This window comes from Zonotrichia leucophrys, unplaced genomic scaffold, assembly GCF_028769735.1.
Source record: "Zonotrichia leucophrys gambelii isolate GWCS_2022_RI unplaced genomic scaffold, RI_Zleu_2.0 Scaffold_34_1600103, whole genome shotgun sequence".
NCBI lineage: Eukaryota > Metazoa > Chordata > Aves > Passeriformes > Passerellidae > Zonotrichia > Zonotrichia leucophrys.
Window position 1 is genome coordinate 1,498,220 of NW_026992239.1, and position 12,015 is coordinate 1,510,234.

At 60.7% G+C, this 12,015-nt stretch overlaps 1 protein-coding gene across 1 annotated transcript; it reads left to right on the forward strand.

Moving 5' to 3' along the window:
* Nucleotides 1–68: 68 nt before the first annotated feature.
* On the forward strand, nucleotides 69–11,404 carry GNL3L (G protein nucleolar 3 like). Its single transcript, XM_064737110.1, has 15 exons — nucleotides 69–161; nucleotides 239–276; nucleotides 382–483; nucleotides 1,336–1,416; nucleotides 1,675–1,758; nucleotides 1,845–1,971; nucleotides 3,077–3,180; nucleotides 3,655–3,799; nucleotides 4,827–4,914; nucleotides 7,110–7,287; nucleotides 8,315–8,457; nucleotides 10,657–10,787; nucleotides 10,866–10,954; nucleotides 11,038–11,209; nucleotides 11,298–11,404. The coding sequence occupies exons 1-15, from the start codon at nucleotides 149–151 to the stop codon at nucleotides 11,348–11,350; spliced, it is 1,548 nt and encodes a 515-aa protein (XP_064593180.1). The 5' UTR covers nucleotides 69–148; the 3' UTR covers nucleotides 11,351–11,404.
* Nucleotides 11,405–12,015: the final 611 nt, after the last annotated feature.

Genomic DNA, 12,015 nt, shown 5'->3' on the forward strand with positions numbered 1-12,015 from the left:
CTTGGGTACGGTATTGCCGTGGGGGGGCGCCATGTTGAATGGTGCAGTTGGCCGCCATCTTGGCGTGGCGATGAAGCCTTTTTCGCTGCGCCGGAAATGACGCCATTTCTTAGCGCCAAGGAACCCCGGCGGCGTGGGAGCCGCAGCCATGACCCGGTCCCGTGAGTGCGGGGAGGCACCGGGAGGGCTCGGGGGGCTCTGGGGACCCTCCCCGCACTCACCGCCCCCCTCCCTGCAGGACGACAGATGGAGAAGTCCCGCAAGAAGCGCGTCCAGGTGAGCCCGGGCCGGGCGGGTTTGGGGTGCAGCCCTTGTGACCCCCCCTGTGTATGACGCCCCCTCTCTCGGGGTGTCCCCGTGTCACCCCCGCGTTGTCCCCAGGCCCTGCGAGCCCGAGTCGGGATCAAGAAGGACCCGGGGGTGCCGCAGCTCGGGCGCTTCGCCGCCTTCGCGGAGCAACAGAGCAAGACCCGGCAGAGACGGGTGAAGAACCCGGGGGGCGTTTTGGGGGTGACCTCGCGGGGGGAGTTCGGGGTTGTCCCCCAGATTCTGGGGTTTCCACGGGGTGTTTTGGGGTGTCCCTGCCAAATCTGAGCACAGGAGGATTTTGGGGCGTTCCTCCCATCGTGAACCCGCTGGGGAATTTTGGGGTCCCCCCTCGAGTACAAATCTGGGGGGGCTGTGTGAGGTCACCCCTCCAGTCTGACCCCAGTGAGGGTTTGGGGTCTGACCTGGGGGATTTGGGGTCTGACCCTGAGGGAGTTTGGGGTCTGACCTGGGGGATTTGGGGTCTGACCCCAGAGAGGATTTGGGGTTGGAAATGGGGGAGTTTGGGGTCTGACCTCGGGGATTTGGGGTTTGACCTGGGGAGTTTGGGGTCTGGCCCCAGTGGGGAATTTGAGATTTGACCTGAGGGGATTTGGGGTCTGACCCTGAGGGCATTTGGGGTTGGAAATGGGGGAGTTTGGGGTCTGACCTCGGGGGGATTTGGGGTCTGACCCGAGAGAGGATTTGGGGTTGGAAATGGGGGGGTTTGGGGTCTGACCCCTAGAGGGGTTTGGGGTCTGACCTCGGGGGAATTTGGGGTTTGACCTGGGGAGTTTGGGGTCTGACCCCAGTGAGGATTTGGGGTCTGACCCTGGGGGATTCGAGATTTGACCTGAGGGGATTTGGGGTCTGACTTGGGGGGTTTGGGGTTTGACCCCAAGGAGGGGTTTGGGGTCTGACCTGGGGGAATTTATGGTCAGATCTGGGGAGGTTTGGGGTCTGACCCCAGCAGGCAGTTTGGGGTCTGACTCAGGGCAGATTTGGGGTCTGACCCCTCCTGTCCCACAGCCACTGAGGGGGCAGCAGCGCTCACACCTGGCCGTGCACCTGGCGGATGCTCTGCAGCGACAGCAGCGCTTCCAGAGCCAGGTGGGGCTGGGGACCCCCGGGGGGGGCTCCCTAAAGATTGGGGGGCTCCTAAGAATGGGGGGCTCCCTAAAGAGTGGGGGGCTTCCCAAGGAGAGTGTTCTCCTGAGAGTGAGGGGCTCCCCCTGGAAGGAAGGGTGGGGGGCTCTTCTCCAGGACAAGGGGCTCCCCACACAGGGGGGCTCCCCCCAGAATTCGGGGGGCTCCCCAGGTGTGCCCCCCCCATCCTGGGGGGGGTCCCCCTAACACAGGTGCCCCCAGGAGAAGGAAGAGGAGGATGAGGAGCCCCCCCAGCCCCCCCAGGACGAGGCGTCGCTGCGCCATTTTGGCCGGGAGCTGCGCAAGGTCAGTGCCGTGGGGTAAGGGCTGGGGTGAGCGGGATTTTTGGGGGGGGGGGGTCTTTTCCCCCATCTGAACCCCGATTTTGACAGGTGCTGACGGCCTCTGACGTGGTGCTGGAGGTGCTGGACGCCCGGGACCCCCAGGGCTGCCGCAGCCCCCGGCTCGAGGGCGCCCTGCGGGCCCAGCAGCGCCTCGTGCTCGTCCTCAACAAGATCGGTGAGGGGGGGATTGTGATTGTGATTGCGATCTGGGGGGGTCCCAGCGTGGATCTGGGGGGTCCCCCTGTGTTGGAGATTTTTTCAGAAATGGCTTGGAAGGCAGCTGTGAAGAGCAAATTCTCACAGCCGGTTTCTTTAAACAGCAGAGGTTCTCAGGTTGTTTTTAATTACAGGTAAAAGTGACAAACATGAAAACCTTGAGAACCTTGCATACCAGAGTTCTCAGGCAGCTTTCTCATAACAAGTAGATATTCTATCTTTGGCTGTTTTGGGAAAGCAAAAATAATTTTGAGAACCCAAATCTTGATATTGGAAACATAAGGAGGAGTTGGTGTGTTATCTCTGGCCTGTTGTGAGCTCGGGTTTGCAATATGCATGAACTTAATTAACACGGTTATAAAAAGGGACTGATTGAGTGAATAAACGGAGTCAGAAAATCAACAAAGGTGGTCGCTCCCTTGCGCGGGGGCGTACACGGCCCTGGATCTGGCTAGCAGGTGAAGGGTGAAGGCCAGGGCCCCTGTGCAGCTGAACCCAGCCCCACTCGGCGTCTTGGCCTCGGGCTGAGCTGGGTGAGAGACGAATTAGGAGGCGACCACTTGGTGGGGGTAAACTGTCGGTTTATTACAGAAGAACCAACAAGGAGGGGAAACACTCAGCAAATGGCCCCGAACAGGGGGCAGGAGAGAGGTTTAAGGGAAAAGGGGGAAGGAGGCAGGGAAACCCGGCTATCCAATAGAAATACATATTTGGAGGTACGAAACATAACTGATATACCAAAGTAACCAACTGTTATAAATCATAGGAGGGGCTCCGGGGCTACAGCCAACCATACCTCCCAGAGAAAAGAAAATTCTCGAAACCTGGGAGGAGAAAAGGAGTGATTGACTGAGCTCAAGGATGAAACAACTTTCACTTTATAAGAGAAACCAGGAGAGGAGCAGTTTCATTTCCATAGCAACCTAACTGACAGGGCAGCAGCAGGAAGTTCTGGAAAAGGAAGAAACCATTTAATACAGAAAATAGGGGAGCAACTAACAAACTTAGAACACACCACAGCACTCCCTCACTTTGACACCCCCGTGTGTCCCCTCCCCACACAGACCTGGTGCCGAGGGACGTGGTGGCCGCGTGGCTGAAGCACCTGAGGAACGAATTCCCCACCGTGGCCTTCAAGGCGTGCACGCAGCAGCAGAGCCAGAACCTGGTGGGTGCCGGGGCTCTGGGGGAGGTGGGGGGGCTCAGGGCAGGGGGTCCCCCTGTCACAGACATTTTTTTCATAGAAATCCTTTCTTTGGGATTTGTCCATCTTCTGGGAAGCAGAGCCCCAGAAGAAGGATGTAAACAATTGTTATCAGCTGCTGTGAAATGTAGCAGGTGCCCCTGGGATTGGCTCATTTTCCTTGTGTACCATTAAGGGCCAATCACAGGAGCAGCTCAGGGACAGATTCCCTGCACACAGAACTTTGTTGTTCATTCTTTCTATTCTATTTTTTAGCATAGCCGCTCTCTGCGACTTCTCTTCTTTTTCTTTTTAGTGTAGTTATAATGTATTATATATCTTATATAAATAAATCAAGCCTTCTGATCAAGAAACAAGATTCTCATCCTCCTCTCACCACCGTGACCGTCTAAAGACACTGTAATAGCCCCCTGACCCCCCCACCCTGTGCCCCCACAGAAGCAGAGCCGGCTGCCGGCGGACTCAGCCCCCAAGGATGTTCTGGCTGGGGGCGCCTGCGTGGGGGCCGAGAACCTCCTGCACCTCCTGAGGAACTACGGGCGCTGCGGGGAGGGCAGGGGCTCCATCACCGTGGGGGTCGTGGGTCAGTCAGGGGCTGGGGGTGCAGTGGGGGGCTGTGAAAGGGAGGGCTGGGGTGTGAGGGGGGGTCTGGGGGTTGAGGGGGCTGTGAAAGGGAGGGCTGGGCTGTAAAAAGGGGGTCTGGGGGTTGAGGGGGGGCTGTGAAAGGGAGGGTTGGAGTGTGAGAGAAGGTTTGGGGTTGGGGGGCTGTGGGAGGAGTGGGGGGCTATGAAATGGAGGATTGGGGTGTGAGGGGATTTGTGGGGTTTGTGGGATGAATGAAAGGCTGTGAACGGGAGGTCAGGGTGTAAGGGAGGGTTTGGGGGGTCTGGGGGTTGAGGGGGGCTGTGAAATGGAGGGCTGGTGTGTGAAGGGGGATTTGGGGGGCTGAGAAATGGAGGGTTTGGGGGGGTGTGGAGGATTGGGGGGCAGGGGGGAACATGGGGGGCTGTGTAAGGGAGGTTTGGGGGTTCAGGGGGGCTGTGAAATGGAGGGTTGGAGTGTGAGAGAAGGTTTGGGGTTGGGGGGCTGTGGGAGGAGTGGGGGGCTGTGAAATGGAGGGCTGGGGTGTGAGGGGGGGTTTGGGTTTTGGGGGTCTGGGGTTGAGGAGGGTGTGAAAGGGAGGGTTGGGGTATGAGGGAGGATTTGGGGGGCTGGGGGTTGAGGGGGGCTGTGCAACAGATGGTTGGGGTGTGAGGGGGGAATTGGGGGTTGAGGGGGGCTGTGAAAGGGAGGATTGGGGGTTTGGGTTTTGGGGGGCTGGGGGTTGAGGGGGGCTGTGAAATGGAGGGTTGGGGTGTGAGGGGGGGTTTGGGGGGGCTGTGGGAGGAGTAGGGGGCAGGGGGAACATGGGGGGCTGTGAAATAGCGGGGTGTAATGAGTGAGTGGGGCTGGGGGCTTTGGGGTCTGGGGGAATATGGGGGGATTTTGGGGGGCTGGGGTTGAGTGCATTGTGAAATAACTGAGTGGGGGGTTTGGGGGGACAGTTGGGGGGCTGGGGTTGAACGGGGGCTGCGTTTTGGGGTCCCCCCCGACTCTCAGCCCTTCCCCAGGGTACCCCAACGTGGGCAAGAGCAGCCTCATCAACAGCCTCAAGCGCAGCCGCGCCTGCGGGGTGGGCGCCACGCCCGGGGTCACCAGGTGAGCCCACCTGGCGGGGCGGGGCCACCTGTGCAGGGTGGGGGGGCTGTGGGTGGAGCCTGGGGGGACCCTGCCCAGGTGTGGGTGTGGCACAGACTGCCCAGGTGTGGTGGGTGTGGCACAGACCCCACCCAGGTGTGGGTGTGGCACAGACTGCCCAGGTGTGGTGGGTGTGGCACAGACCCTGCCCAGGTGTGGCACAGACCTCACATAGGTGTGGTGGGTGTGGCTCACAGACCCCACCCAGGTGTGCAGTAGGTGTGGCACAGACTGCCCAGGTGTGGTGGGCGTGGCACACAGACCCCACCCAGGTGTGGTGGGTGTGGCACCCAGACCCCACCCGGGTGTGGTGGGCGTGGCACGGACTGCCCAGGTGTGGTGGGCATGGCACACAGACCCCACCCAGGTGTGTGTGGTACAGACTGCCCAGGTGTGGTGGGCATGGCACACAGACCCCCACCCAGGTATGGTGGGCGTGGCACACAGACCCCACCCAGGTGTGGTGGGTGTGGCTCACAGACCTCACCCAGGTGTGCAGTGGGCATGGCACAGACCCTGCCCAAGTATGGATGGGTGTGGCACAGACTGCTCAGGTGTGATAGGTGTGGCACAGACCCCACCCAGATGTGTGGTGGGCGTGGCACACAGACCCACCCAGGTGTGGTGGGCGTGGCACACAGACTGCCCAGGTGTGGTGGGTGTGGCACACAGACCCCCCCGGGTGTGGTGGGCGTGGCACAGACTGCCCAGGTGTGGTGGGCGTGGCACACAGACCCACCCAGGTGTGGTGGGCGTGGCACACAGACTGCCCAGGTGTGGTGGGTGTGGCACACAGACCCTGCACAGTTGTGTGTGTGGTACAGACCCACCCAGGTGTGGTGGGCGTGGCACAGACCCCACCCAGGTGTGGTGGGTGTGGCACAGACTGCCCAGGTGTGGTGGGCATGGCACACAGACCCCACCCAGGCGTGTGTGGGGCACAGACTGCCCAGGTGTGGTGGGTGTGGCACACAGACCCCACCCAGGTGTGGTGGGTGTGGCACACAGACCCCACCCACGTGTGGTAGTGTAGTATAGACCCTGCCCAGGTGCAGTGGGTATGGCACAGACCCCCCCCATGTATGGTGGGCGTGGCACCCAGACCCACCCAGGTATGGTGGGTGTGGCACACATACCCCACCCAGGTGTGGTGGGTGTGGCACACAGACCCCACCCAGGTGTGGTGGGCGTGGTACATAGACCCCACCCAGGTGTGTGTGTGGCACAGACTGCCCAGGTGTGGTGGGTGTGGCACACAGACCCCCCCCAGGTGTGGTGGGCGTGGCACAGACTGCCCAGGTGCGGTGGGCGTGGCACACAGACCCCCCCCAGGTGTGGTGGGTGTGGCACACAGACCCCACCCAGGTGTGGGTGTGGCACAGACTGCCCAGGTGTGGTGGGCATGGCACACATACCCCACCAAGGTGTGGTGGGCGTGGCACGGACCCCACCCAGGTGTGTGTGTGGCACAGACTGCCCAGGTGTGGTGGGCGTGGCACAGACCCACCCAGGTGTGTGGGTGTGGCACAGACCTCACCCAGGTGTGGTGGGCGTGGCACAGACTGCCCAGGTGTGGTGGGCATGGCACACAGACCCACCCAGGTGTGGTGGGTGTGGCACAGACCCTGCCCAGGTGCAGTGGGTATGGCACAGACTGCCCAGGTGTGGTGGGTGTGGCACAGACCCCACCCAGATGTGGTGGGTGTGGCACTCAGACCCCATCCAGGTGTGTGTGTGGCAGACTGCCCAGGTGTGGTGGGTGTAGCACAGACCTCACATAGGTGTGGTGGGTGTGGCAGAGACCCCACCCAGGTGTGGTGGGCAGTGCACACAGACACCCCCCCCCCCCAGGTGTGGTGGGCGTGGCACAGACCCCACCCAGGTGTGGTGGGCGTGGCACTCAGACCCCACCCAGGTGTGGGTGTGGTACAGACCCACCCAGGTGTGGTGGGTGTGGCACAGACTGCTCAGGTGTGGTGGGTGTGGCACCCAGACCCACCTAGGTGTGGTGGGCGTGGCATGGACCCCACCCAGGTGTGGTGGGTGTGGCACACAGACCCCACCCACATGTGGTGGGTGTGGCACAGACCCCACCCAGGTGTGGTGGGCGTGGCACCCAGGTGCACAGTGGGTGTGTCTCTCGGCCCCGCCCCCAGGTGCCTGCAGGCCGTGCAGCTGGACGGGCACATCCGGCTCCTGGACTGCCCGGGGGTGGTGCTGGACTCGGGGGACCCCCCGGCCGCCGCCCCCCTGAGGGGGGCCCTGGCCCCCCAGCGCCTGCGGGACCCCCTGAGCCCGGCCTGCGCCATCCTGCAGCGCTGCCCCCCCCAGCAGGTATTGGGGACCCCCCTGGGGGGGTGTTGGGGGGTGGGGGGGGCCCCCATCCCCATGGCAATGCCATGAATTTGGGGGGGACCCCGTTTTTCCAGCTGAATCAGCAGATTTAGCACTCAGCTCTTTGGGGGATTCAGTGACCCCCAAAATTGGGATTAGAGCTCAACATTGGGGGTGCCCACGCTGTGCCCCTACCCAGGGGGAGGGGACGTTATTTCAGGGGGACCCCCCACCCCATTTTGGGCATTTCCAGCCCATTTTGGCCCCTGAGGGTGGCACAGGGTGCCAGTCCCAGCTGTGCCCACCCCCCAAACCCCTCTGTGTCCCCCCACAGCTGAGCCAGCTCTATGGGGTGCCCCCCTGGGGAGACCCCATTTTTCCAGCTCATCCCTTTGAGGGATTCAGTGACCCCCAAAATTTGGATTAAGGAGGGGCTCAACACTGTGGAGGAGGGGAGGTTATTTCAGGGGGACCCCCCACCCCATTTTGGCTCCCGAGGGTGGCACAGGGTGCCAGTCCCCGCTGTGCCCACCCCCCCCAAACCCCTGTTTGTGCCCCCCCCAGCTGAGCCAGCTCTATGGGGTGCCCCCCTGGGGGGACCCCATTTTTCCAGCTCATCCCTCTGAGGGATTCAGTGACCCCCAAAATTTGGATTAAGGAGGGGCTCAACACTGGGGAGGAGGGGAGGTTATTTCAGGGGGACCCCCCACCCTATTTTGGCCATTTTGGCCCCTGAGGGTGGCACAGGGTGCCAGTGCCCGCTGTGCCCACCCCCCCAAACCCCTCTTTTCCTGCCCCCCAGCTGAGCCAGCTCTATGGGGTGCCCCCCTGGGGGGACCCCATTTTTCCAGCTCATTCCTTTGAGGGATTCAGTGACCCCCAAAATTTGGATTATGGAGGGGCTCAACACTGTGGAGGAGGGGAGGTTATTTCAGGGGGACCCCACCCACTTTGGCCCCTGAGGGTGGCACAGGGTGCCAGTGCCCGCTGTGCCCACCCCCCCAAACCCCTGTTTGTGCCCCCCCAGCTGAGCCAGCTCTATGGGGTGCCCCCCTGCAGTGACCCCCTGCAGTTCCTGGCACACCTGGCACGGCGGCAGGGCCGGCTCCGCCCGGGGGGGCTCCCGGATGCCAACGCTGCTGCCACGGCCCTGCTGCGCGACTGGACCAGGTCTGGGGGGCACAGGGAACTTCTGGGGGGGGGGGTCCCCACACCCTGACCCCTTTATGGGGGGCTGGGAGGGGTTTCTTCACTCTGACTCCCTTTTTTGGGTGGGTGGGAGGGTCTTCTCATGCCCACACCATTTTTGGAGGGGTTGGAAGTGGGTTTCCCACTCTGACTCCCTTTTTTCGGGGGCTTGGGAGGGTCTTCCCACACCCTGAACCTGTTTCTGAGGGGCTGGGAGGGATTTCCACACCCTGATCCCCCTTTTTAGGGTGGGTGGAGGGGTCTTCCCACACCCTCACCCCATTTTGGAGGAGCTTGGGAGAGCTTTCCACATCCTGATCCCTTTTTTGGGGTGGGTGGAGGGGTCTTCCCCACCCACACCCTCGCCCCTTTTTGGAGGATCTAGGGGTGGGTTTCCCACTCTAACCCCCTTTTTTGGGTGGGTGGAGGGGTCTTCCCACACCCTGAACCTGTTTCTGAGGGGCTGGGAGGGGTTTCCACACCCTGAGCCCCTTTTTGGGGGGGACTGGGAGGGATTTCTTCACACTGACCCCCTTTTTTGGGTGGGTGGGAGGGTCTTCTCATGCCCACACCCATTTTTGGAGGGGTTGGAAGTGGGTTTCCCACTTTGACCCCCTATTTTGGGGGAGTTGGGAGGGTCTTCCCACACCCTGAACCTGTTTCTGAGGGGTTGGGAGGGATTTCCACACCCTGACCCCCTTTTTTGGGGTGGGTGGAGGGGTCTTCCCACACCCTCACCCCGTTTTGGAGCACCTGGGGGTTGGTTTCTCACTCTGACTCCCTTTTTTGGGGGAGTTGGAGGGGTCTTCCCACACCCTGAGCCCCTATCTAGTGGGTTGGGAAGGGTTTCTTTACCCTGACCCCCTTTTTCGGGTGGGTGGAAGGGTCTTCTCATGCCCACACCCATTTTTAGAGGGGTTGGAAGTGGGTTTCCCACTCTGACTCCCTTTTTTGGGGGGGCTTGGAGGGGTCTCCCCACACCCTGAACCTGTTCCGGAGGGGTTTCCACACCCTGAGCCCCCTTTTTTGGGGTGGGTGGAGGGGTCTTCCCCACCCACACCCTCACCCCTTTTTGGAGGATCTAGGGGTGGGTTTCCCACTCTAACCCCCTTTTTTGGGGGAGTTGGGAGGGTCTTCCCACACCCTGAGCCCCTTTCTATGGGGTTGGGAGGGGTTTCTTCACTCTGACTCCCTTTTTTGGGGGTTTGGGAGGGGTCTTCCCACACCCTGAACCTGTTCCGGAGGGGTTTCCACACCCTGAGCCCCTTTTTTGGGGTGGGTGGAGGGGTCTTCCCCACCCACACCCTCGCCCCTTTTTGGTCCCACACCCTCACCCCTTTTTGGAGGATCTAGGGGTGGGTTTCCCACTCTAACCCCCTTTTTTGGGGGAGTTGGGAGGGTCTTCCCACACCCTGAACCTGTTTCTGAGGGGCTGGGAGGGATTTCCACACCCTGAGCCCCTTTTTGGGGGAACTGGGAGGGGTTTCTTTACCCTGACCCCCTTTTTTGGGTGGGGGGGGGGGGTCTTCTCATGCCCACACCCATTTTTGGAGGGGTTGGAAGTGGGTTTCCCACTCTGACCCCCTTTTTTGGGGGGGCTTGGAGGGGTCTCCCCACACCCTGAACCTGTTTCTGAGGGGCTGGGAGGGATTTCCACACCCTGATCCCCCTTTTTTGGGTGGGTGGAGGGGTCTTCCCACACCCTCACCCCATTTTGGAGGAGCTTGGGAGAGCTTTCCACATCCTGATCCCTTTTTTTGGGTGGGTGGAGGGGTTTCCACACCCTGACCCCATTTTGGGTACAGGAGGGGTCTTTCCACACAGCCTAACCCCATTTTATGGGGGGCTACAAGGTCTCCCTATGCCCTGACTCCCCTTTTTTAGGGACAAGAGGGGTCTTTCCACACTTTCTGAGCCTTTTGTTGTGAACCAAAGAGTGTTTTTCAGACCCTGGGACCCCTTTCTGGGGGGCTGTGGGGTCTCCCACACATCTCGACTCCCCTTTTTCAGGTTTCAGAGCTGTTTTTTCACACCCTGTGAATCCCTTTTTGGCGACTGGAGGCATCTTTCAACCCCGTTCCCCCATTTGGGAGGGGCTGCAGGGTCCCCCCATACCCTGAGCTCTATTTTTGGGGACAGGAGGGGGTCTCCCCACACCCTGACCCCCCTTTTTTTTCACAGTGGCAAGATCACCTACTACACCCACCCCCCCAAATCCCAGGGGGTGCAGCTCGAGGCCCAAATCCTGCCAGCACTGGGGCCAGCACTGGACCTGGAAGCTCTGGAACGGGGCGATGCCGAGGCCCTGGCAGGTGAGAAACACCTGAACCCCCTTCCCATCCCCCTTGGGAACCCCCCCAAAACTCACCTGGACCCCCCCCTCCCCACAGCTGTCCCAGTGACGGTGACAGGGCTTGAGCTGTCCCCAGAGGAGGAAGGGGAAGGAGAGGCCATGGAGGACGACAGCGGCGACCTGGAGGTGGGAAGGGATTTGCTGAGATTGGGGGGGATTTTTGGGGGGTTTTTTTGGGTTAATATTTGTGTCCCCCCCCACACACACAGCTTGGCACGATGACAGTGGAGCTGAAGCCCCGGGCGAAGTCGGGGGGCTCTGGGGGGGAGCCGGTGCCCCGAGCCCCCAGCCTGGAGGAGGTGGCTGCGCTCCCCCCTCTATTCCAGGGGCAGGGGCTGCAGGCAGCTGGAAAAAGGAGGAAAAAACTGCAAAAAAGAGCACGTAAGTGAAGACACCCCATTTTCCTGACCCCTCTCCCAAACCTCCCTGACCACCTCCCTTCAAATTCCTGATCACTCCCATCCCACAGAGAAAATCGCCACGAAGCTGTCGGAGACCTTGGAGGCGGCCATGCAGTTTTGAGGCACCTACAAATTAAATAAAAATATTGTATTTAATTGAGAGGTGGTTAAAAAATGCTCTGTTTTAGAAATAGAAGATCTAGAGGAACAGGGGTGCTGTAGGTGTGGTTTGAGGGGTCTCTTGAGTAGGAGGTTGAAATGTGGAGGTTTTTGGGGGGGTGAGTGGGGTTGTAGAACTCCCCTATGATAGAGGGTACCCAGTTTTTACAGATTTAATGCTCAGCCACTTAACCTCAAAATTGGGGTCAAGAGGAGTGCTCAGCATTGGGGCTGCACCCCATTATTGAGAGCACTCCACCTCCACAGCCTCTTTAATTCCTATAGCACCCAATGCCCCATTCTGACACTATATGAGCCCCCCAACCCTCCAGAGCACCCCAAAAACCACTTTGGACACCCCAAACAATTCCTAAGGTCCCACACCTCCCCAAAACCCCCTTGTTCACCCCCCAAAAGACAGAGGGTGGCTCCCCAAGCCATAAGCCTTACCCCTCACAGCACTCTCAGCTGTACAGGTGAGTTTGAGCACCTCACATAAAGGTTTCTCTGGGATTTTGAGGTGCCCCCAGTATCCCATTACTGGGCTGGGGGTGGATACGGGCACCAAGTTCCCCTCAGCCCCCGCCGCCATTTTGCCACCTCTTCCTCCACCTGGCAGCGCGTTAC

Excerpts from the sequence above, each read along its gene's own strand:
- GNL3L (XM_064737110.1), top strand. Across the intron at positions 277-381 it reads CCCGCAAGAAGCGCGTCCAG|GCCCTGCGAGCCCGAGTCGG; the intron begins GTGAGCCCGGGC and ends CGTTGTCCCCAG. Across the intron at positions 7,288-8,314 it reads AGCGCTGCCCCCCCCAGCAG|CTGAGCCAGCTCTATGGGGT; the intron begins GTATTGGGGACC and ends GTGCCCCCCCAG.